Source organism: Phasianus colchicus, chromosome 2 (assembly GCF_987193195.1).
Source record: "Phasianus colchicus chromosome 2, bPhaCol1.hap1.1, whole genome shotgun sequence".
Classification (NCBI taxonomy): Eukaryota; Metazoa; Chordata; class Aves; order Galliformes; family Phasianidae; genus Phasianus; species Phasianus colchicus.
The window spans coordinates 103,678,699-103,705,840 of NC_143437.1; the positions used below are offsets into that span (position 1 = coordinate 103,678,699).

At 40.9% G+C, this 27,142-nt stretch overlaps 1 protein-coding gene across 5 annotated transcripts in view; it reads left to right on the plus strand.

Moving 5' to 3' along the window:
• The window catches only part of KLHL29 (kelch like family member 29), a 403,358-nt gene that overhangs the window by 255,766 nt on the left and 120,450 nt on the right, over positions 1-27,142 (plus strand). For all 5 annotated transcript variants that reach the window (XM_090136444.1, XM_090136441.1, XM_031595907.2 and 2 more), the window contains 2 exons: positions 6,021-6,162; positions 6,917-7,459. In XM_090136444.1, coding sequence (XP_089992570.1) covers positions 6,021-6,162; positions 6,917-7,459 — 685 coding nt within the window. The remainder of the gene's footprint in view (positions 1-6,020; positions 6,163-6,916; positions 7,460-27,142) is intronic.

The window sequence follows — 27,142 nt, forward strand, 5'->3', positions numbered from 1 at the left end:
GGATACATTATCTTAGTATTAAGCTGCCATTCCCAATCTCTTTTGGATAATTGGAACAGAGAATCGCTACTTCTTATCCATCACTTTAAATGAAGGCCTTAGTAAAATAATTTTGGTTGCCGGGAACCACAAATAAGATCCCTCTATCCAGATTAGTTCTTTTTTGCTCATGAAACTGCTTGAATAGGTCTTAGCACTGTGAGCCGTAACAGGATATATGTCAGGAGTTTTACAAGCCTTTGGGGAAATTGCTCAGATGTGTTTATAAAGACCTCCCAGGAAGTGTTTTGTGTTGTTGAGACCGGGCAGGATTTAATCAGAATTTTCGTTGTTGCATTTTGGTTGTTGTTGGGTTGTTTTTTAAATTCAGCTGATACACTCTGCAACGCGGGTAGGAGCGCGGTAGGTTTTACGTTTCCATTGGCATAAAGGTCTTAGTAAAAGTTTAGGTCTTGTTTCATCAAAGGAGACAGCTTCTGTAAAGATTTGGACTCAATGGCAGATGTAGCTGTGGCTATGCCTACTGACCTACTGATGTTAACCATGTAAACTGATGCAGAATAGACTGGATCACAAATTCCCAATCTTTAGCACCAGCTGATTGCCGTCAACTCGTGAACTTTCTTGTGGATATTGTGTAAAGCCCTATGAATCTGAACGTTTTTAATGTTTTAATTTAATAAGATTCAGTGGACCAGATGTACACCAATTACTGTTGCCGGTGGGCCATAGTTTATGACTGTTAGAGCTAAAAAAAAAATTTCAGCAACCTGGCAACTTGTCTTTGTTAGTCTCAAGTTACTCTGAAATTGTTCCACCTTGCTCCGTTTTGCCTGCACATCTGTACTGCAGTTAATATCCTTGAAACTGGGAAACGGTGCTGCCAAGGTGGCTTTTTTTTTTGTTGTTTGTTATGCAAAAAGCTTGATATACAGAATTCCAGTTTTGTTGCAGAGAGTCTAGCTAATCCTAGCTTCATACTGTTCTTGTATGTCTTCGAAGGATGTAACATTGCCTCTGTAATATACCAGTCAAGTTTAAGCCAGAGGTGAGAAGAAGGATGAGTTCTGCACTATAGCAAACACCCCATCAGGAGAGCAGGGCTTTGCACAACACGCTTCCTTCCTTTGAAACTCACCATCAAGTCTGTGGAGCCATTGCACGTAGTAAATCTGCCTAGCAAATAACAGAGTGCATACGGTGTGTTGGGGCTCCCCAAGCTTTGGGAAATGCATATCTCTGGTTTGTACCTCTCTGGGCTAATTCAGCTCAGCCCTGAAGGCTTCTTCATCTCTAGATGCCAGTAATCACACTGTCCTTGCCAAATGTCATGGAAGAATATCCTGCCTGGGACTCTCCTAATGTCCCTTCATACCAAGCTCAACTTCATGGGGATCATGGCAGTAATTCATCAGCTCTGTTGGATGGAATCAGGAGATGTGCGGTGAAAGACTTATTTTCCATCATAAAACTTTTCAATTATTGCCTGAGTTGCAGTCATTTACCTTCTGTGCCATAATCTCTCAAATGGAAGATGTAGAACATAGCTGGAACAACAGATCATAAGTGTTGCTTTATTTACTGGGTTTGGCTCTAAGCTACTCATCAGCTTTTGTATTTATGTTGACTGCAGAAGTCTGAATTGGCTGATTTGTGGAGAATAATAAATACTCAGATGAAATCCTTCTGATGAGGGTTTCAGTACACTTGGAAAATTTGTGCACCAATTCAGCGTTCTGTACTGTTTGTCATTTTTAAACATGGGATGTTTTGCTCCATGCAAAACAGCATCACAATGATTTTAATTCAGGATGTCCTTTTCAATAGAGAAGAGTCTTTTGAATTAGTTTGAAATGCTACTGTAATGCTTAGTGGTTGATTAGTAACTTAAAGGGGCTAACCTCAGGTAAATTAATTATGTTCTCAAGTGGATAGGAAAAACCTGCTCTCATAAGAGCATGAAATTTTTATTTACATTTGTTCAGCCAATTGGTTGCATCGTAGCTGTGTGTGTGTCCCCTTCATTAGTCACCTTGTTGTACAAAGTTAATGGCAGATCTCAAGGAGAACTCTTGTCTGGGATGTCAGCAGAGAGGATCTTACTTAGGGAGAGCTCTATGGTGACAAAAAAAAGTTGCCCTAATGTGGGGCGAGATAAAGGAATGAGCTCAAAATGTGAATTTTAGAAAACAAAGCAAAAAAAAAGAAGTGCTTTTTTAAGTCACCTGTACTAAGAGAGCCTACAGGAAAGCTGGAGAGGGGCTTTTTATAAGGACAGGTAGTGACAGGATGAGGGGAAATGGGTAGATTAGGCTGGATATTAGGAAGAAATTCTTTACTGTGAGGGTGGTGAGACACTGAACAGGTTGCCCAGCGAGGCTGTGGATGCCCCTCCATGGAAGCATTGAAGGCCAGGCTGGATGGGGCTGTGAGCAACCTGGGCTAGAGGGAGGTGTCCCTGCCTACAGCAGGGGTTGGAACTACGTGAGCTTAAAGGTCCCTTCCAACACAAACCGTTCTACGGTTCTATGATAGAATTGGAAGAACAGAGCATGGCCATAAGAAATTCTAATTGCTGTTTTAGTTGAATATCAAGTGGAGGAATGTTGAGAAACTTTAAACATAAGCTAGCTCAATCTTCAAAACTCTGCTGTAGAAATGTGTCATTGTTACTGCTGCAGTTCAAAGTGACAGGCACGAGGTGAAATGCAGGCTTTCTCTGAAAATTTGTGTTTGTTCTTAATGGTCATTTCAAACAAAGGAGTAAAAGAAATCCTCAAATTTGGATTCAGGGTACCTTACTCATGACAAAGAGCACGGATGGAACATGTTAGGGCTGCTCAGAAATGCTGATAATTCATTTAGTGATCTTTGTAGTCTGCCTTGAAGTTCAGGCTACGAAATAGTGCTGCCATTGACTAGCCAGGCTTTACCAGACCTTTCAGAAACCTTCTTGTCTATTCATGTAAATAGACATTTGGCAGTACTTTAAAATGTATGCCCAGTAGATTTTGTAATGCATTTCTTTTCTTTTTTTTTTTTTTTTCATGTGTTTCTTGTTTAATTCAAACAAGCATCTGACATGAAAGCTAAAGATAAAAGTGTAACATAGTACAATTAGTTTCTGTGAAGTCTGCAGATCACTAATGGAACACATCTCTTCCCCCAGCACGACTGGCATAATATAGGCCATTTTTTGGTCATTTGTGTTGTACATTAAAAGCATCAAATAGAGTGCTGTCATGTGTCTGAGCGCATGGACATAAAGTTCCTCTTTTTGATGATGTTGGAAATTGTTTCTCTTTCCAAATATGCAAATTAGTAATTGCTGCAATTGGATCAGAGAGATGTAGCACTTGTAAAGTAACCTTTTATGTATTAAGAAAAATAATGCAGAAATTAGATCAGAGACCAGATACGTATGTGTATAAAGGAAAGAAATGTGGTAAGCTGTGCTTCTGTTTCTACCTCTGTTGTTCTCCAAACTGTGCTTCATTAATGTGCTTTGTGATTTCTTACCAACTGATGCCTAGCTCTTTCTGAGCCAATACACACAAGTTCAGGAGTACAGTTTAAAAACTGTGTGCTGTGTTTGTGGTTGTTAAGTCCAAGGGGCCTCTAAGAAGCACCATTTGTAAGCATATTTAGTGAAAATATCTATAAACCATTTATTTAAGGTCTTATTTGATACTGACGCTGTTTTAAAGCAGTATGAGTTTGTAACAGAAGTTACACAAGATACTGCACACCTTACAATACCAAGAATGTAGACAGACCCACTGATAAGGCCCAGTTCCTGTAACAAAGAAGTGCAACACATAAATACTGCATGTGGAATCTGGCGCACACGGGGCAGGATTGGAGTTCTGAATTCTCCTGCCCTTCGTTGCTTCGTAAAAATGTCCATTTCTCAATATTGCACTTACTGTTTCAGAGCTTTTCTTTAGACAAATAACAGTGGTTTGGCAGAGAATGGAGGTGGTGTTTTTTTTCTTTTTTCTTTGTTCTATTGCAGAGCGCTTTAGCCTCCATTAAACAGTTTAGCTGCATCCAGAGAGATGCTGCCAACTGTACTGGTAAAGCACCAAGAGCACCAACAGTATTATTTCCTCCTCTGTCAAAGGCTTTGTACTATGCAAAAACTAAGGGTATTCAGATTGAGCTTTTTCTAGGGACAATTTATAAACAGAAAGCATTTCAAATTGAGATTTATTTCTTCCCCTCCTGCCCTTTCTTTGCCACTGAATACAACACCATGAATCTTAAAGCTCTTGCTTATCCACCTTCTCTCTTTTTGCCTTTGCTGATTGTCATTTTTACTTCAGCTGCAGAAGTTCTAGGCTTGAAAAGTTAAGAATGGAATAGAAAAAGGTTGGGGGCAGAAGGAAAAGTGAATCTAAAACGTGAATGTCACTGTCATTGGCACCAGTGGAGTAGAAAAAAAACTGAAATGTTAAAAAAAAAAAAGCGGAAAAGGATTAATTGTTGCATTTTACAAAAGAAGAGAAAGAAAAAGTATTCATTTGGGTACAATAATAAAATTCTCATTTCAGGATTCCTTAGAAAAAAATATATTAAGAACCACGTTTCCTATGACCGTCTACATTTAACAAAATGCAGCATTTCTATGGGGATATATTTCCATTGTGGCCTTTGGCAGCAAAGACAGCAGCAGAGCAAAGCCTCTGTCTGCCATCAAGATCAGCATCCTGGCCTCCTGACTGCCGTAGCCCAGGGAGAGCAAATCTCAGGTGGGAACAGGAATGAGTAATAAGAGGCGATGGAGGCACCTGGATGAAGGAGGGAGAGTTGGAGCGTGGGCAGAAGGGAGGAGCTGGGATTTAAAGGGGTGAGGAATGACAGATGAACTTGGGAAAGGCGTTTTATGTATTTTGCAGAGGGCAGAAATGGGTCCGTTAATGAATTTTTTTCATGGAGTGATTGAAGTATTGATGATGGGGGGAAAAAAAGTCAGTGGTGTTGACAGAGATTTCATTGGTATAGCGTGACCCAGGGTGATTATGGAGCCTCTGTAGCTCCGTCTCAGAGCTAAATTACTTCCCAGATGTAAGGCAAACAAGCGATCACTCAGACTGGTCTCCTATTCTTTATGGCTTCATGGCCTCAATACTCATTCAGCAATAGGCAGCTGGTTCCGCTTTCCTGGTTTAGAAGTTCCGACACCAGTAAAAACAAACAAAAAAACTTTTAATCTTCTAGCAATGAAATACACTGCCAAGTTAAATAAATGAGACCTGTTAGAGCCCCCTCATTTTCTACAGACCTTTTCTCAGCAAAGACATGATTGTTTGAGAAGAACTCCTGAAACCACAGGAGTTCTGGCTGAGCATTTCAATCCACGTGATCGTTTCTTTATCTACAAATCTCTTTCAGATCACATCTCCCTTGATGATTAGTCAGCCCCAGTCCTTCCCCTACTTTACAGTTATTTTAACATCTCTGAAGAACTGCCAGCATAGCCACTTTAGCAGCCAATGGCTGTTATGCTGCTTTTTTTTTTTTATTGACATTCAATTTTAGGGGTTGACAGACAGTAAATACTAAGACTTCTCTTTACTGTTCTACAGTAATTTGTCCTACTGTGGTAAACAAGTCGCTCTTTTCCTGCCTTCTGCTAAGCAAAACTCACCATTTTTGAAAGAGACCGAGCAAACAGAAGATTGTCCCATTTTGTGTTAGCTATGGCTGTCTGAATGGATATTAGCATAAATCTTTTTTATTTATTTTCAAGGCTAAAGAAACCCCTACTTCTGAAAATGCTAGTTTTTGTATCTTTTTTTTTAATGGTGGCTCTGTTGAATTTCCAGAAATAATTTTGACAAATGCATTCTTTTATCCATACAGACATTCCATGTAAGCCTAGAGTAAAATGATATTTATAGACTTAAAACTATCCTCTTGGACTGTAACAAACAAACAAGCTACTAGATATTCAGAATGGTAATTATTCCAAATATTCTTACCATTTTTATTCTCTATCTTCTTTCTCTCTTTGGTAGACACCTTGCATTTCCAAGACTGAAAATCAGCCTCAAGGACTTGCAACTAGCGTTAGGTGGGGACAGACACCCATCAATCAGTCTACACCTTGGGACACTGATGAGCCACCATCTAAACAGATGAGGGAGAATGAAAACCCAGGTATGTTTGTAATCTTATTTGTAATTCTACAAGGGAAAATCATTCAAAGCAAATTCAATGCACTATCTCCATTTACCTCTGTAAATTAGACTTCATTGTGAGCCCTTTCTGTATTCTTCAGCAGGGTTTTTCTCTCATTGTAAAGACCACTCAAGTTTCTTATATGCTGAGACTAATATAAACGTATTAAGATGCCTGCAAGTTCATTAAAGTGTTTTTTTTCCCCCCTCCTTCTCTGCCTTCACTGGAGGAAAAGGCACTCTGTAATACTTTAAGACCTCTTTTATGTCCAGAACTACCTGAAATGATTTCCAGCTTCCAGACATATATCATACATTGTGCTACTTTGCCAGACGCCTAATTACAATCTCTTTGTAGTGGCTGGAGCACCATTATTATACACACAGAGTGTTTGTCAGGGAGCCATGAAAGCACGGTGGGGAAAGAGGTTAATTTTCTTGGAAGCATGTGCTTAAGCTGCATAAAGCGCAAAACACATAAAACCATAAACACGCTGCATGTCACCTGATGAGTATTTTAACAATTGCACTCACATCACTGTAGCAATTTTATGCACTTACTGGGTTGGAATAGCTCCAGGTATTGAGCCACTTTAGATACTGTAAAGGATAAGAGCGTGGCTCGGTGGTGACTTGTGCAAACGCGGTGGTACAGCGGGAGGCCCGGGGTGGTTTTTTGTACCTGTCCCCCTGTGCCAGCCCACAGCCATTGCCCACCTTCCTTCGTGCCACAGGTGCAGCTCCCTGGGTCACCACGGTGGCAGCCGGCAGCCAGCCCGCCCTCATCACACACTCCTATGGGATGACGCAGCCGCCCACCTTCAGCCCGGCCGCAAACGTCCAGGCCCCCGTCATCGGCGTCACACCTTCCCTCCCTCCGCACGTCACTCCCCAGCTCCCACTGATGCCGGCCCACTACCAGCTCCAGCCGCAGCCCTCCCAGCCCCTCAGCAACATGGTGGTCAACCTCCAGAGCCAGCCCTTGTACACCAACAGCCAGCCCCTCAGCATGTCCTCCATGAGCGGCGTGGGCCCGGTAGCCCACCCGAGCCCCGGGGTGGTGGGAAATGGCCACCTGGCCTGCCCCATGCTGCCACCGCCGCCTCCAGCCCTGCCCTCTGCCGCTTTGCCCAGCAACGCACCCGCCACCAACGGGCAGGTGGCCGCCCCCATGCCCCCCAACGCGGCGGCAGGGCCGGACAACACGAACGGGGTGCAGATGCTGCGGACAATCGGCGTGGGGAAGTACGAGTTCACGGACCCCTGGCACCCCAAAGGTAAGGTGGGCCGAGTCGGCCCTGCGGGGCGCGAGGGCACGGAGGGTGGCGGGCTCAGGATAGCAGCCGCATAGACCTCCCCGCTGCTCTCCTTGGGTCTGCCGGCCCGGCTCTGGCGTCTGTCCCACGGCTTTTCTTTAATGCATAGCTTTGATGAATTAATGACGACGAAAAGCGGTGCTTTAGAAAGGCGAGGACGAACTGCGGGTGTCTTTTGTCGGCAAAAACAGCTTTCAAGGCCCATCACATAAGCTGGTGCTCCCAGTCTCAAGGCGCATTAGGCAGCCATCATCCCTCTCCTTTAAAAGTGCCTGTGTTTACGTCACACCGCTGTCCTCTTGGCCTCAATTGTGTGCTAGTCACACCACTGGGCTTCTTCAGCCATTGCCTTCTTCCTCCCTCCGGTAAGAGCCCAAACCAAGTGCAGGCAAACCTATTGACTGACACTGAGCAACCCAAAGTGTTCAGCGTAAGGGTAAAACTCATCATTACCAGCTTCATTGGGCTCAAATGCTACAAAAAAAAAAAGTGAATTGTCACGAGCATTCTTGAAAGGTTGACCTTTTCAGATAAGTGCTTTCTAAATGAAGCACGTTGTTGGGTCACGGTGGAGTGTTATTTCCGAGTGTCTTACCCTAGACACTTTAAAAATTACTCTCTGTGCACTCAGTTTCTAATTTCGTTTGTGGAGTTTGCCCTCACCAAACCACCCCCCCCCAAAAAAAGAAAAATCATGACTGTGTCACATGTGACAATAAAGTAAAATGTAGCTTACCAAAATATAAATGCAGGCCTATCACCAAAATCAATTAAATTGATTTCAAAAAAGCCACCCCAAAGGCTTCATTAAGTCTGTGATATTTTATGTATACATTTGTATTCAGACCCAATCCGTGGGTAAATTATTTACTTGCCACAAGCTATTAAGTTCTGTTGTGTAGCTCTGTATTAAAGACAAGGAATCTCTATTAAAAATGATTACTCCAATAACTCTTCCTGCTCATTACTTAAATTATACTTCGGTATGTGCAAATCCATACCGAACGTCTCTTGAAAAGGAGCTGAGGTTAAAAGCTCGGAGTACTTTTCTCAAGTGAAATATTTGGACCACTTGTAAGGTTGTAACTTTGAGCCCCAAACACCTGCAAGGTGGTGATCTTCTGAATTTTCCTTCTCTTTAAGACCTAGATGGGCTTTAAGTGGTGCAAGTGCAGGCAGGTAATCAAAAAATCACTAACAGCTGCTTTTTAAGAGTTTTGCTAATTCTTTCCCTTTAAAAGAAATCAAAATCCACAAAAGCAATTTGTCAGCTTAGGTTTATAAGTTACAGACCTTTGATTTTGTAGAAGGAGAAAGGGCAGAGATTTATACTCCAGCCCCGGTAGAATGAGCTGCTGGATGTCTCTTTTCTCCGTGGAAGCTATTTGTCTTCTGAAGGCATCATCTCCGCTTTTCTTAGCCACCTATCCCAATTTACTGCACTAGGTACTCGGGTACATGATCAAATTAGCACAATTTAAAGGATTACTTGGTGTCATCGGAGACGTGCAAATATACAATACGGGGAAAAACACATAAGCTTAAACCACTTTCACTGTGGTAATTTGATCACGTATCTGGAGCCCTAGTGATGCTAACCTAGTGAGACAGATGAGCATGTCAGTGTCTGCACACTTGAGGTGAGGAATAGTCTTAAATGCCTTGCATACTTTGGCCCAGTAGCATTAGCTGTTATTTACGCTTCCTACATCAATTAACCTTCAGCGTATCTCTGGCTAGCAGGTGAAGTAAACTTCAGTTCAGAGTCCGAGTAAAAAGGTTGTAAAATATTGAATCAGTCTTTTAATATTTGATTTGCAAAGTCTTAATCAGCATTCTTGCTTAAAGTGCTGTAAACCGTAGTCTGGTCGAGTTGTCCAAATACTTGGGAAATGGAGCTTTGCTTGACAGTCAGCCAACGAGGTGTTCATTAAGGTGAGGAAGAGTTATAAGAATATGTTGGGCACATCAGACCTAGCCCTGGTCTTATGTTTCGAAACTTTTGTGCCTAGGAGAAGCTCTTAAGAATATTGAAGCAAGCAATATTTCTAAGCCATGACAAGTGCTGACTTATTAGCCATGCTTTAGCTTATAAATTGCAAGCTAGACAGCTGTTTTCCCAGGGATTTATGACCATCATCTTTTGAGTTATTCCTGGTAGAAGTCAAAAAACAAACATAAGGTAATGAGCACATATAAATAAACGTCTCATAAACAGGACTTAGTTTAAAAAGTAAAAGTCATCTCCTCCTAAGTCCTGAAAGGGCTTGATTCCAAACCTATAATTATTCTTGCCAAAGCTAATATCAGAGAAGATAGATACAAGTTAGACTTGGTTTCTTTTTGAATGGTCTTAGGATACAGAAATAATCAAGAAAGGGAAGACACCTAGATGTCTAACCATAATTTGAAACCGTGCTAGGATAAGATTTTTAGTATAAACTCTGTAGATTTTAATGTGACTCAATTTTTTTATTATTTTTTTTAATTTGTTTGTTGTAGTTTAAATTTCTGCCCTTACAGATTTCAATCTCTAAAGCTCCACTGATTTCACAGTCTTAAATGATAGGCAGCTTTCTCTCCAGGAAGAAATGGATACTATAAGACAGTGCTGAGCTGTTCAAATATACAAGTTCAAACTAATTCTCTGCTAGTTTCATTTAAATATTCTCTTTCTTGGGGAGTCTTGGTCACTGATGTAATATGAGCCACTGCTAATGGCCTTAAGGTCTTTCTCATTATCCTGAGATACTCGGTATTATTTTTTAACTTGACAGTCCAGTGTTGTAGAGGTTTGAATAATTACCCAACTATCCCTTAAGTGAAAGAACAGTACTTTCTGGTTAATATGGTAGGATTTCTTATATTTTTAGACTTTCTCTGGGAACTCGTATGAAACTTCATGTATTATTTCCCATCGTATTAGTTGGGGCCATATTATGCTGTATTCAATCAGAATGAGGTTTCTTATTTGGCCACTTCTAAATAAAAGTAAATTAATAAGTTGCCAAAAGTTGATGTCATGGCCAGTATGGTGTCTTATTTGCAATAGGTCAAGAGATCTCACTTACACGACAGAGAGTCATTTCTGTGACTCTGCAAATAGACTATTTTGATATCAATAATCATGATATAAGACAGATTTGCCATTCTCTTCACTGTGTCAGAGCTAATTCTCACCTAATTCCATTGAAAGTACTTGCAAGAAAATATTTGCACGGATTAGAGCATCTTCTTCATCTGGATGGGTGATATTCTACAATGAGATTCTTTATTGCCTCTATAATATGTTGAATATGAATGTTTAGCTACACAGTCCATTTATTTAGTGGATTTATATAACAGACACATTATAGGAGACATAAATAACGTTTCAAAGTAATTATTGCTTTTAACAGTGTGTAGAGCTGCCTCATGAAATGCATGGGATCTCTTACTATACACATTTAAGAGTGGTTTTGAGATATCTCAGCCTTGGATTGTAATTGCCTCTTTGAAGATAATCCTTTGTGAAGATACTTAGTGAAGATCCACTGTAGTTAACATAGCCAAAATTTTATGTGATTTCTTCAGAAAACAGAGTTGTAAAGAATATTCAAACATAATTTCAGTAACTTAAGGCTGCCAGCACTAGATGTCACTTGCACAAGATGCCTGTGGGGCAAAGGGAGAAAGGCTCTGTCCATTCAGCTTCCAACATGAAGAACCCCATGTCATGGTGCAGTAACAAAGACCAACATCTATCTACCTGCCAGTCCAGTTGGGGAAAAATTAATGTGTGATAAAGGGCCAGAAGAGATTGGTTCTTCTGCAGAAATAAATGAGTAGCTGAGATTTAGTCCTTGACTTTTTCATGAGGCAGTACGATTCTTTATTTCCAAGACTTGTAGTAAATCCAAACCTCAACCCCTAGTGGATAGCCCAGCTGTGTATGTAAGATATAAATGGTCTAGCTTGAACTCTAAGATCTATTATATGTTCAAAAAGATACTTTCTTCATAAATTCAGTATACCTTGAAGCATGAGTGAAAACAACACAAAGAAAGAGAAGAACAGGTTTTTATTGCAGTACATTCTCCTGCAGTGTAAAATTAGCCATGGGCATTGAGAGTTTTAATTTGTGGATGTTCGTGGATAACACTGATATTTGTTTCCACAGTATTTTTTCTTCTATATTTTTTTTTTTTTATTTTCAGTCCTTAACTGGTGGGAAACAAAATCAGATGCTAATTAGCATTCATACTGTAATGACTGTAGAAACATAACGGTATCAAAAATAAAATCAGAATGTTAATTCTTGTAACACTAATTTCTTAACACTTCCTTTTCAAGCATCACTAAATATCATGAACTAAATGATAACAAAACTACAAACGAATACTGTTGCATCATGACTTATTGATTACACTTTTCACACTTGACTTTATTGCTTTGGAATTCTCATTAGTCCTCAGACAATATTTGCTTTCCTTAACAGTGGATAGTAACATTGCAGACGACAACATTTTGTCAATAACCATCACCTATTTTTTCACAAAAGGTTGAATTTTCAAAAAGACTTCAGCCTGTCCAGCAGTTCTGTGGGTGTGCATAGCAAAGTAGCATTTGGAATTCTAATAACATTAATTAGAGAATACGTTGTGATAAACACTTTAGAAAGTCTGGTTTCAGTTCTTAGCTTTGCAGTAGAACACATGGTCTTTGTAACCATAGGAAAATCTGCCCTATTTCTGTATCCATATAGATAGATAGATAAATAGCTTAGATGTAGTTGAATGCATAAAATTACATGAGCGACTTCAAAATTAATGTCTCCTATTTTATTATGTTGGCCCACAACATCAGAGGCACATATTGGTAATATGACAGTAGAGGTTGAACCTTGCCACCAATATTCTATTCAGTGGAACAGCAACAAAGGAGCAGAGTGACAAAATGGCGTCTGAGATGGAAGTGTGTGAAGTGTAAGTGTGGAATTGAATTCCTCCATGCGAAAAAAATGCCAACTGTTGATGTTCATTGACACATGCTGAATATTTATGGAGACCAAACATGGATTTTATCACTGCGAGGCGACAGGTTGTGCATTAGTGCTGCTATGTGCTCTTTGTATCTGTTACAGTCTCTGTGGAAATATATAGGAGGCATTACTTTCAGAGCAACATACATCCATGCACAAGTATATACATATATATATGTGTATAGTTGTGGGCAAAAAAGTCTACAATAGAAATAATAGTGCATTTTATGTCTTATTTCTTGTAGATCAGTTAGGTTATCGTGGAAGTCTGTCAGCGTGGTGCTTCTAGCTGGGTTTTCCTCAAGGCAGTCTCAGTTTTTTGGGGCAGTCTGAAGATGACCAAGATACAAATCATTACTGATCATTTGTAGGCTCAATTTGCTGTGAGTGATTGTTCACAGAATCACACAGTCATAGCAGGGCAGAGGTGGAAGGGACCTCTGGGTCCATGTGGTCTAACTCTCTCCTCAAAGTCACTCAGAGCAGGGTGCCCAGCACCACGACCAGACAGCTTTTGGAGATCACCAACAAGGAGACCCCACAGCCTCTCTGAGCAACCTGTACCAGTACTCTGTGATCCACACAGCACAGAAGTGTTTCCTAGTGTTCAGGGGAGCATCTTGTGTCTTCGTGCACCCACCCTTCAGGTATTTACTTGCATTGTTTAGGTCACCCATCTCCTCTCTAGGCTTCTCTCTCTCAGCATTTCATAGAATCATAGAATGGCATAGGTGTGAAGGAACCCTTAAGATCATTGGGATCCAATTTCCTTGCTATGGGTGCAGTTGCCATGCACCAGCCCAGGCTGCCCAGGGCCCCATCCAATCTGGCCTTGAATGCTTCCAGGGATGGGGCATCCACATCTCTGGGCAGCAGTGCCAGCACCTCACCACCCTCTGAGTAAAAAATTTCTTCCTAACATCTAACCTAAATCTCCCTTCTTTAAAGTCATTCCCTGTTATCCTGTCATTATCTGCCCATGTAAAAAGTCAGTCTCCCTCCCATTTATAAGCTCCCCTCAAGTACTGGAGGGCTGCAATGAGGTCTCCACAGAGCCTTCTCTCCTCCAAACTAAACTAAGGAGAGATGTTTCAGGCCCTCTGATCATTTTCATGGCCCTTCATAAGACACTCTCCAGTAGTCCATATCTCTCCTGTACTAGGGAGCTCAGAACTGGACACAGGACTGGTGGTCTCACCAGTGCTGAGCAGAAAGGAAAGATCAATTCTTTCTATCTGCTGACCTCAAATACTTGACCTAATGCAACCCAGGATGTGGTTAGCCTTCTTTGTGACAAGGGCATATTGCTGGCTCATGTATTAGAATATTCATCTGCAATAAAACTAGACAAACTACTTGAACAGGTCCTCTAAATTCAGGGTTTTTTTTCAAGATTAATTACAATTTCCCAACATCAGAAAAAGAATTGCAAAGTTGGTGAGGGTATCTAAACCATCAGCTGAGTGAGGCTGAAATGCATTCCACCTTTTTGTGTTTCAGGTGGAGTATTTTCAGTTAAGTTTTGCCCTGTCTTTTAATGCCACTGCTGGTCAGGTCATTACAGACAGCGATTTAGTGCACTGAAGAACCAAAGAGGATTTGTAATAGTCCTAGAACATTACCTTGCTAAATGCACAGCATAAAGGTCACTGAATTCTCTTTTGATTGACAGTTCTCAGTATGTGAGTGACATGAGACTTCCATGTTTCAGCTGGAGCAGGAGCCTCTCACCACTACCAATTTATCATAAGGGTTATGATTAAAAAAAAAAAAAAGTATAGGGTTGCTAAAACGCATTTAAACTGTCTGAAACTACTCTTAACATTCATCTGCTGCATTATGCTTATTTTGATACTTTTTTTAAAAAAAATAAACACTAAATTTGCAACTTCTGTTCATCTGTTCTTGAAAGAACAGAGCTATTGTGGTTTTATTCTGTTAAGTGATTCTGTGTCATCAGTTGCAGAAACCTTTAGGTAATTAGACAATAATACATTTGAAGACATCTTGAAACTTTGCATATGGTTTCTTTGCACCAGAATTCTAATGGTTTGCTTAGAATGTGCTTTCTTAACAAATACAGTTTTGTCCCTGACAGTGACCACTAAATGCATTCCAAGTAGGTCTGAGAGGAAGCATAGCTGAGTTCTGTTGAATTACTGTTTCTCTCCCTTGCACAACGTTATACTCGCAAGTGCATTTTCTCAAGGACCAATAGGTGTCAAAATTGAGGCATTCTTTTAGGCACCCTTTTAGTGCAGAATACATGAGCAATAATTTTTTATGAGTATTAACCAAACAGTTAATGAACCAAAATAATCTGTGATATAATTAAAGCAGTGCCCTTCTCTCATTTCCCATCCATCCATCCATCCATCCATCCATCCATCCATCCATCCATTCAAATCTTGTTCCAAAGCACTTGCTGAGAGCTGGAACTGCATTTGGATGTTCTGAAAGTTATTCACTGTACAACCTTCCAAAACACTTGTGGAGTTTCTGTTCTCTCTTCAGAACCTCTTATGTTCATTTCTCTGGCCTCACCTTCCCTTGATCCTCTATGTTGTTCAACTCCTGACACATTTGGATGCAAATGTCATCTCTTCTTTCAGGCTCACATCCCCTTTTCCTTTCATGTTGTCCTCATATACCTGGAGCCACATCAGAGCCACATTTCCTGAATGTTCAGTTTTCTCCACAAGTTTGGCCTTTCTTCAAGCTTCCCGTTAAGATTTCCTCCTTCTCACAGTGGATATTTCTACTTCTTTTGCTGTCATTAATTAAACAATGGAAAGTCAAGTCCCAGCTACCACAGAAAATCAGCAGAGGTGTTGGGTTCTGTGCTCCATCCAAACAGAAGAAGCTGAGTCCATCAAGAGCCAGCCTGTGCATCTGTGCATACACTTACATGTTCTTCATATGGGCTATGCTGTGGGCTCCACAGCTCTCAAGACAAGTGAATTTATTAAGTTGCAGATAGATTTTGGTTTCCCTACAAGAAAAGCATTTTCTTTGTAATTGGCTGTCCTCAGCAGAGCAGCAGCTGAACTTTGGATGAAGGATCATTTCTGTCTTATTGCATTCTAAATAAAAATCATCCTGTCTCATGTTAGGTTAAGAAAAAGTCTGAGTAGATTTGCAAACTGCAAACACTTCCAGATAGCAACCTTTCTTACCCTTCTGTGGCTTGACATTGCAGATGAGAAGTTCTGCTATCCCAGCAAGGCTGGGTTTGAGCTGCAGTCAATAATAATGACAACTTGCATAACACTTTACATCTTCAAATTGCTTTACAAACATTAAAAAAAAAAAACTTCAACTGTTTATCATTAAATAATTGATCATATTTTGTAAGAAGAATGATAGAAGGACTACTGATGAAGTTAAAGGAAGAGTAGGCTTACATGAATTACTCATAGGCAAAACTTCCATGATCCAGAAGCACAAGCAAAGGTAACAAACTTTTATAATAATCAGTTCCAAAAATTACAGCCTGCAATGTCGTACATGTTCACTGCTGTACTGGAAAAATTTTTGGACTGTTGACAAAATCAGGAGGTTCAGGATAAGGATTTGAGCAAGAGTATAGACAGCAGTATCTATATATACTGTTAATATCACAGGCTTATCATAGGCCTAACATAGCATGGCCTGGGTTAAAAAGGACCACAATGATCATCTAGTTTCAAACCCCCTCTATTTGCAGGGTCACCATCCACCAGACCAGGCTGCCCAGAGCCACATCCAGCCTGGCCTTGAATGCCTCCAGGGATGGGGCATCCACAAATATATATATATATATATATATACACCTATTTATTCACACAGCTAAGTCTGATGCATTTGGCTAGACAAGGTGCAGGATGCGTAGTTATTCTTTTCACAGGGAGCTCAAATGGAAATTGGAGGGTTTGCCTAGCATAGATCTGCTTGGTAACATTGCAACATCAAAAAAGAACGTAGGATTAAAGAGAACATTATGCTTTTTTTGTGATTCCTCTGATGTTTCAGAGGAAAACAAAATATGTTTTGTCCATCAGTCTGCACAGTGAAGTATTTGGGTGATGACAGAGAAGATGGTATGAAAGCACAAGATTGGCTGCAATAGAAGAAGTCTGAAGTGAATCACAGGCTGATGCTCCTGTTGAGTTTGGCTGATTTGTAGCGAATCCAAATCCAGTATCAAGCCCAGCTCCTCTGCATGACCTTTTGCTCATAAGTAAAGACCTGAATGTTTCTTTTCATTTCCAAGCTGAGGATATTCTTTAAAACAAGGAGCATTTGGAACAAAACACCACCATCCTGTGGAAAACAGAAGGAGGAGCAGTGCCAGTAGCCTCCTCTTGTCTGTAACCTTGGAAATAGGAAATTCTACTATTTTCCTTTTCCTGCATGCTGTGCAGACTTTGTTACAGATGTGAATTTTCTAGATGGCTGAATTTTCTGGGGTTTAGATGTTTTTCTGCTAGATCTACTCCTATCATGGCCAAACTGCTTTATGCTGTTTTATGAGCAGTGCACTTCTTTGGAGGCTTTTTTATACTTCTGTAGGGTGGTTAGAGCTCTGAGGTGGAAGCCACATTGAGAATTCGCATAGAAAAGCACATTGCAGGAGCATTTCAGAGCTTGAGCTAAGTGGAGAGCAGTTACCTTCAGCATGAATCAGTTTAGTGATTGTAGTTTCAGACACATGCAGGTATTTATCCATCGACATATAGCACTGTAGATAAGAAATACCAAGAATATTCTTTCATTTGCATAAAGGTAGCTCATATTCCTTCAGCTCCAGAATAATACAGTTCTACAAGTATTCTGCTTGCTAGAATGTTAAAGCAAATTTGACATCCTGTTCAAGGATCAGCTATTCAAGGACAGACAAATCTACTCGTAACGAGAAATGGCGTACATTGCAAGAACAATCTGATAATGCCTTACACCAGCAAGATTTTCTTCTCTGAGAACTTAAATCAGTTCCACAGCCCTTCCCTGGAAGTGCCACTAACACCTTTGGATAAGCCATCACTATTTCACTTTTTTTTTTTTCCCTGTCAAAACTGCCGCATAGGCAAATTGTGCAAGTGAGTCTAGGTGTTATCTGTCAGAGGTGCTTTAATTTACTTGCAATGTGATAAAGTTTTGCTGAGAACACCACTTGGCTTTAAGCGTGAACTTAATCAAGAATTTTACCAAAGCCAAGAAATGATTTTAGCATATATTTTTGCCCAGATTTTTGGATGATGCAGTGATAGATTCGATATTTCAGTAAGATTGGGTATTTTCTGAGACTGAATCTTCTTTTTTCTATTTTTTAAGTAAAAAAGAACTGGAAATCTCTCTAATTGTTTGAGCAAAGTAAAGGCACTAGTTATTATTTATGCAACACAAATCCGTGTGTCTGAAAACAGCATCAAAATATATTTAGAAGGCATATTCTAAAGACCAAAATATGTTTTAAGAGTTGAGAAGAGGAGCCTATTTGAAAAACAAAATCTTACCATTTTAATAAGTTAGTGACATGGGTTGGTTCCTATCACGGTGAACTCACTGAAAGTGACATTGGCTTTTTAAGATGGCTTTATGTGGCAGTGGGATGTAGCCATCATTAGAGCAGAGCTGTGACCACACTTTGTGTTTAGGACAGAAAAGTGGCAGACAAGTTGCATGCAAATGAAATGAGAGGTAGTTTTAAGATATAAATTATAATTACCCAGTCTGGATCTAGATTATAATTACATAGTCTGGAACTATGCCAAGACACTGAAATTAATATTTTAAGTTTGGAGGGATGACAAAATAGTGTTTGGTGAGGTTCCTAGCTGTCTATCAGCCACGAACTCAGAACTAAAAGAGTTCAAGGAACCTACCTCACAAGGAAAACTGAAAAGACTTTTACTTAAAATCTTAAATACACAACAGAATTTGAAAAAAAAAAAAAAAAAGACCACAGTAATGAAGAAAATACACGGTGATACCATTAAATGTTACTGTGTGGTTAGTAAATGAGAAAGAAGCATTATTTATATTCAAAAACTGAAGTATTATTTTAAAGAACCCTAACTGGCAGGCGAGTCTTTTAGGTAAGATTTCTTCCCTAATTTCCTTGAATTTAGAAAGTAAGTGTGTTACTCATTCACTTAGCCACAGAGTTAGAGCCATATTTATCCTAAGCCTGTAGTACTGCTCTAGTTCTCTTGGTACTGGCAGGGCACAGCTTCTCCATGGGTGCTGCCTGGTTTTAGGCATTATGGCTATCTCACAACATGTCAGACAGCACTCAAGATCAGTTTGTCAGCTACTGAACCCTATTCCCATGGCTGCCCAGCTCTGAATCACAGAATCACAGAATTGCCAGGGTTGGAAGGGACCTCAAGGATCATGAATCTCCAACCCCCCTGCCACATGCAGGGCCACCAACCATCCCACCTAATGCTAGACCAGGCTGCCCAGGGCCCCATCCAATGTGGCCTTGAACACCTCCAGGGACGGGGCATCCACAGCCTCTCTAGGCAGCCTGTTCCAGCACCTCACCACTCTCTCTGTAAAGAATTTCCCCCTGACATCCAACCTAAATCTCCCTTCCCTCAGCTTAAAACCATTTCCCCTTGTCCTGCTGTCACTCACCCTTTCAAAGAGTTGATTCCCCTCCTGTTTGTAGGCTCCCTTTAGGTACTGAAAGGCTGCAATGAGGTCACCCCGCAGCCTTCTTTTCTCCAGGCTGAACAAGCCCAGCTCTTTCAGCCTGTCCTCATAGGGGAGGTGCTCCAGTCCCCTGATCATCTTTGTGGCTCTCCTCTGGACCCTCTCCAACAGCTCCCTGTCTTTCTTGTACTGGGGGCTCCAGACCTGGACGCAGTATTCCAGCTGGGGCCTCACAAGAGCAGAGTAGAGGGGAACAATCACCTCCCTGTCCCTGCTGGCCACCCCTCTTTTGATGGAGCCCAGGATCCCATTTGCCTTCCGAGCCACAAGGGCACACTGCTGGCTCATGTTAAGCTTTTCGTCTACCAAGACCCCCAGGTCCTTCTCCACAGGGCTGCTCTCAAGGACCGCTCCTTCCAGTCTGTATGGATGCTTGGGATTCCTCCGGCCCAAGTGCAAAACTCTGCACTTTGCCGTGTTGAACCTCTGGTGACTGCCCTGACCAGATTTCCACGTATGTAGGAGCTTTGACACCTCACAAACCTGATTGCACGTGAATTTAAATATCTAAACCTGAACCCATCCTCAGTTTCAGCAAAAGGGTCAAGAGTCTCAGAAGACAGACACATCAGGGTGAACACTGCTTCACTGTCAGAAGTACAACACTAAGTACTCATATGTTTTGCTGCTTTTGTTTTAAGTTTTGTGACATATTGGTTTAAGAGTTTTCTAAAATTAATACATTTGCCTTTCATTAACACTAGAACATGTTGATCTAGGTGAGGTAAGCGAACAGCCTAGTGGCCTTGTGGGATCACTTTCCTCATCTGCCCATGGAAAGCCACTTCTGGACATCCTCTATCCTATGTTTTACCTGTCATTGTTTTTTGTTAGCGTAGCTAAAGCTAAGTTGGGTACATATTGCCAACAGCTTTGATTTAGTTCATCGAAGTGCTCCTTAAACTGTTATCTCCCATAATTTCTCATGCTATCTTACACTGTTCAATATATGACAGCGTACGGAGAGGCTTAAGAGGTGAGAAGCCTACATATCTCATTCAGGAGGCATCACTTGCAGTAGTGCAATGTCCCGCAAGATATTTGAGCTTGGTTTCTCAGTGACGACTTAGAAAAAAGAATGCCATGTACACGGCTTCCACCAGCTCTTGGTCTTTTCTCTAAGGTTTTCTCACTAATCCCCAGCTCATCACGGTCATCATCAGCCTGTGTAATGCACTCATCACATGCTCATTTTCAGCTTTTGATTTGGCCAGGCTGTCAGCTGGGGAAGGCTTTCTCTGGCAGAAGTCTCCAGGTACATGAACAAGTGAGCTTTAAGTGTTACTAATAAAAAATCCTTTAATCCACTTTAACAATGATAAATTGGAACTGAGAACTTCTCTTTACTTTACAGATACATTCAGTTCAGAATTTCACTTAAGTCAGGAAATCATCTTACAGGCAAGAGAGAAGAAGTCTTAAACACTCTGATGTGGACAATGGGAATTAAAGGCCAAATGCTCAATGACTCTTACTGAGTATCTGAAGCACCTTTTGATGACTGAAATGTCTGCTGACATGGCTAATTAATATCAAATTCACTGGTCATTGCCATTATTTTTATTCTTAATTCACTCTGGCAGTTCCCTTTAATTTTAATTATGCTCTCATCATAGCCTGTGCATGATGAAAGGAAATAGCTGAACTGGGCCACAGTGATGTCATCTGAGCAAAGATCTGGCTAAAATGTGCCTTTTTGAATTGAGATATATTGGCAACTTTGTTTTGGTGGTTAGTACATCGCACCTGAAATCTGTATTATCATCCACCCACTAGCATCCATTTTATGTCTGCTCTTATGCTGAGAAGCACAGCATGATCGGATACAAAGAAAATTAAGACTTCTTCTTGCCTAAAAGCATGGGTTTTTCACTCCACCCTCAGTGGTTTATGCCTCTTGCAATCCCCACAGATCTCTGTTTCAAACAGTGGCACTTAGATGTTTCCCACAGTGCAGCTCATTGCAGTGTTTGTTTCAGGCAGCAGAAGGGGCCTTGAAGGGCTGCTCACCCTGCCTGAACCCTCACCTTATGTTCCCACCATCCCACCATCTTACGTTACATCATCTTACATAACCTGATCAGGAGGTAACACATGTTCTTGTGCCTCCTTTCCAAGCACCCATCCGTCATTTGCAAGCAAATGTGGGCTCATTGTTTCATGTCTAATTTTGAAAATCTAGCCCCAGTTGCTTTTTTTTTTTTTTTTTTTTTCTTTTTGTGCATCAATATACTAACATCTGGCTTGTACTGGCTTGGCAGACAGTCTGTATCATTAAGTAGAACTAAGCTGCACATTGATATGGACAGAGATGATCCTGCACCAATTTCCAAAAGGACAGTAGGGCTATTGGCAAATTAGATAGTTGGAGAAATTCTCCATCTCTCTTCTTTTTCTTGATGTATCAGGGAATAAAATTGAGGAGAAAGCAGAAAACAAACTAATGTGAATGTAATTCCCAAATTTCAATCTTCTGTATATTATGGGTCATTACCCGTTAATTTGCTAAATGGCAGCTTTCTACGAAAGAAAAGTTTTGTTTAGCTGTATAATGATGACAGATGATGTAATTAGTATCATTCCCACATTGAAAATGATAAAAGCATTTCTTTTGTGTGTCACTGCTTTTAGACAGTATAATATCAAAAATGATAACAGTATGAAAATTGCACCGACCGCTTTCATATTGTGCATATAGAATACCTCGGTGATATGATACAAGTAATGACAGGTACTTTGCCATGTATTCATTTTCTCCATTCTCTAGCCTTTATATTACAGTGAAATTAAAAAGCACAGCACTAAGCAAACCAGACGTGCCTGAATGCAGTACCATCTTATGAGACTCTAAATGGCAAGAGTCCCTTTACTATTGCTGGTTATGATAATTAAGTGATTATAAACAGAGTTTTTGAGGGAGAACACTGAGTCATTTTTCAGTTAAAGAAGTTGGGGGGGGGGGGTGTTTTAATTTCAGGCCACATTTGTTGCTTGAATTAGTTTTAATTATATTCTGTATAAGTACTTGCCCCATATCCTGGTCTTGATAGTGGTAGATATTCTCATTTAAATATAAATAAACACCAAACTTATTTAACATGGAAAGTGACTGCTGTGACTGTGTAGTAACAATTTTGTCTTTGTTGCCATGGTTTGGATTTTTATATAAACTTTGCAAATATAATAAAGCTAATGGAGCTCTTCATCCAAGGAAATGGGTATATTCAAGAAAATAAATTATATTTTGCAAGCTAATGAGCTCTACTAATTGTGTTTATCCCTGTGAATTAATACAATTTAAGCAAATCTATCCCCCAAAATCAAGCATTTGATTGCATTTTAGCTGCGTGGAAATCAGAACATCCGGATCAAATCTGAGTTTACTGGATATCCAAGGGGTAGGGGAGAAGGTTAATTTTCATTGACTTGTACAGCTGGTGCTAGCTCCTAGTAGAGCACAAGTTAGACTTTCAAAGTTGTGACTTTGTTAATTTTTTTATTTTTTTTTATTCAGCGACTTTCCTCGCAGGCAGAATTTTCAACAAAGAGTTGTGTGTAATAAATCCAATGTAATGCTGTGGTGGGCCTGTAGGAGCCATGCTAATTAGCCCACATGCCCACAGGACAGGATAAAGTAGGGAAGAAAAAGGCAATGACAGCTGTACTGTTAAGAGACGACTTATCTGCACACAGTTCCCTCTCTCCCTCCTTTTTCTCACACTTTCCCGTGCCAACATTTGGATTTTTTTTCTCTTCTTACAAGCAGGTTTTCAGTTCAGTGAGGTATTTTGGGAGATGGAGGCTGGATTACAAACCTCTGTGTAAATTGTGACAGATTTTAGATTATTCTTCTGCTTGGCTTTTTGGAAGGGTGACAGGAAGTAAAGAAAACGACCAGTTTGAATGTTCAAAATCCTGCAGATACCCCCAAATAACAGACAAGCAAACCATGATGGTGAGCACCAACAGGCAGGCACAGTGAGGTTTGCACTACAAGAGGGTGACAGCAGTTTGTCAGCAGTGTCCTTACAGAGCCAGTTCAACTTGCCCACATTGAATCACAGCCATTTCATAAAATCATCAAGGTTGGAAAAGACCTCTAAGATCATCTAGTCCAGTCGTCAACCCAACACCACCATGTCCACTGAGACACACCAAGACAGAATGCAACGCAGAAGTCCCAGCCTAAAATGACTGCGTTTCTGTGATCTTCACTTCATTGCAGCCCTACCAGGTCAGCACCAAAGCAGAATCCCAGCTAAGGGCCACAGCAGATTCCTCAAATGGAGCAAGCATGAGATCAGCACGCTCCTGTTTCAGCAGTGGAACCCTCTTCATTTATAACCCAGTCTGGGAAACGCAGCCAGACAGCCCTGTGCAGCTGCAGAAAAAAAAAAAATGCATCTTGAAGATGGATAGCATACACAAAGAGGGCTCAGAAATGAATTCTGTTTGTTTGTTTGCTTTATTGCTGCTCAGGTAAAAGCTTGGATGATCTTTTGCAGCATCTACATTGTAAAAATGCCCTTCTTCCATCACTGGCACCTGGATGTCTAAAAGGATGTTAGAATTTGTTCTCTAGGAATTTTGGACTAATTGTATTTGCACAGTAGGAAGGATCATGTAATCATAGAATCTTTAAGGAAAAGGCTACTAAGTTCATCGTGTGCAATTGCCACCCCATTCCCACCATGCTCACAGACCGTGTCCCTCAGTGCCACATCTTCATGGTTCTTGAACACCTCCAGCAACGGTGAATCCACCACAGCTTCTCAGTAAAAGAAAAATAAAAGCACTTGTAAGCAGGTATAATTGTGTCCAGACTGCCAGACTAGGAATTATACTTGAAGAATAGCTTTGACTTAAAAAAAAAAAAAATTATCTCAAACTGTCTATCTCCATTTCTATATGTGCTCAGGGAAGACTTCGTTGCTCTATACCTGAAATGATGATGTAGCGAGCGGGAGGTCTGCCTCCTCTCCTGGGTGGTAAGACAAGAGGTAATGGCTTCAGGTTGCACCAGAGGAGGTTCAGGTTGGATGTTAGGAAACACTTCTTCTGAGTGGTGATGCACTGGAACGAGCTGCCCAGAGAGGTGATGGGGTCACCATTGACGGAGGTGTTCAAGAACCACAGTGATGTGGCACTGAGGGACATGGTCAGTGGACATGGTGGGGATGGGTCAATGGTTGGACTTGGTGATCTTAGTGGTCTTCTCTGACCTTTATGATTTTATGATTCTATGATTCTATCAGTCTTGTGAGTGAAATATTTACATAAGGAAAGGTTTTTGTGCACAGTCACTCCGGATTCCATAGATTACAGAATCACAGAATTGCCAGGGTTGGAAAGGACCTCAAGGATCATGAATCTCCAACCCCATTGCCACACACAGGGCCACCAACCATCCCACCTAATGCTAGACCAGGCTGCCCAGGGCCCCATCCAATGTGGCCTTGAACACCTCCAGGGATGGGGCATCCACAACCTCTCTGGGCAGCCTGTTCCTGGCTCCTCAAATAGGCATTGATACAACAGACCAAAGCCACAGATTACACACCAATAAAACTATGATGTTGTCAAAGATACAAAGTTTGGAGCCATCTTCAGAGGCTTCTATTATTTTCCATAGAAGAACAAACTATTAAGTACATTCCTGTGGTTCAACATCGCATCACTATTAAAAAAAAAAAAAAAAATAGGAAGGAAAAAGTGCAAAAAACTTCACATAAAAAATGATGTTCTCATCTGAATGAAGCTATAGGCAGCAGTGGGAAAAGAATCCAGAGTTTGTTTCATTCCTGGTGTTGAAAGACTTTGATTTTTGAAACTGCTATTAGCAATTTAAAAGTCACCTGTTGGCTGCAGCAAAAAAGGAAAACAAAAGAAAGCAGCCATAATGATATGGTAGCTTTGGGCTGCTGACTTACTGCACAGACCCACACGTATCAGCAAGAGTTAAAATCAAAGCACAACCTCAGTTCTGAAGCTCCTTTTTCTCCAGTGTTTGAATCAGATCTGTTGTGTTTCATGTCTCACCACGTGGGGACGGAGGGGCCACTGCTCGGTCCCACTGACCTCATGCAGACTTATTGTAGAATTGTGTCAGTGCAAACACAGCTTTGATGCATCACGCAGGTTGCTCTGTGGCTCCTGCAAAGTGCTGACCACCCCACATCTGATTGAAAAGCTACCTGCATGGAGCTGAGCTGCATTACGGGTTGTGAAGCTGAGACAGGCTTGACTGACAGAAAGGGTTCTGGCAGGCTGTTAGCACTCATCAGCTGGGAAAATGGAAATGTTTATTAATAAGAACCTTTGACATGAAATGCAGGATATGTGCCCCCTGCACTAGGCCCATGATTAATAACATTAATTATGGGGAGTTCATTACAGTCTCATGGGGAGATGATATGTAATTCAGCCAGCATTTCACTGTAAATTAGCATTAATGTCCAACTTAAGTATAGTAGCTATCTGCAGAGGAGCTGCAGTCAGCAGCATGTGCAATAACATCGCCTTACTACACTATGGTGGACCTCAAAATAAAACACAACATTTCTCCTGTATTAAATCCTTGCTGCCATTGGAATATCTATCGTAACTAACCTACTGGTGCTATTAAACCTTTCCTCAGTGGTATTATAAGATAGCCTAGTGCCTTGTTGATTTTAAACAGGAACCAGATCATTTTAAAATCTGGTTGGAAGTAGTCTTGATTGCAGTTTCATTAGCAATTAAAAGAGCATGTAACCTAATGGCTTTTTCACTCCGATCCAGAGAAATTACGCACAGTGGGCAGCTCTTCAGTTGGTGTAAACCATTGGCAATGCAATAAAAGCAATGAACCTTCACTGATTTGTACTGAGAATCTAGCCTGCTCCCAGTTGTTCAAATGTACTCCTTCCTGAGGCTACTCTTTGTTGTTAACTCGTTGAGTAATAACAAAATATTTTAGCCTTACTTGAAATCCCTTTTTCCCAGTTTGACTTCCAGGAATCCATTATCAAACTGCCTCTGTCCTGTCCAACTTCAGTTTCTTCAGACCCTTGTGTGCTTCACATACCTCCAAACAGATGACCCCTATATATTAACAGGGCTTGTACGATCTTTATCAGCATCTCATGTCATGGCAGCTACTCAAAGCCATTGTTTTCCTATGGTGGACCCTGGACGTGGCTGCTAGAACCATCCCCGTGATTGCCTTGAGTTTGTGTGCTTTTAATCAGCTGGAGGAGCAGCTGGTGGCACTGTGGGAAACATCATCCATTCAAGACAGAATGAACGAGACAGAGAATGTCAGACAAGATTTTTTTTTCTTTTAGGTTCAGAATGGATATTAGGAAGAGTTTTAAGAGGTTTTTCACCAGAGAGTGGTGGGCATGGAGCAGGCTTCCAAGGGCAGCGGGCTCAGGGAGCATTTGGACACTGTTCTCACACACAGAATTTGGGTTTGGGGTGTTGCTGTGTAGAGCCAGGGGTTGGACTCAGTGGCCTGTGTGGGTGCCTTTCAACTTGGGTTACTGTATGGTTCTGTGATTCTGTGAAGCTGCAAGAATACAGAGTTATTATTTGGATTGCTGTGAGTTTTAGAAATGGAAGGCTGGATAGAAGGGACCTCCTGGGTCATTGTGTCCAGTCTTCAGTCATGTGTGAAACATCCAGTTTAGGACAGCCTGACGTGTCATTGCCTATCAGAAGTCATAGAATACTTCCTCGGACATTCTGACATTTATGACTTGTAGGGAGAGAAAGCTGCACTGTGCCAAAGGAATAGAGGAAGGAAACTCCTGGGCATCACCAATGGCTTAAGTTCTCACAGCTTTCTGGGAAAATGTGTTTGGTTCTGTTGAGCTGTCTATCTAAAATAAAGCCAGCTCAAGAGAACTATGAATCAAAGTAGCTCTGCAAGTGTCTGTACCAGA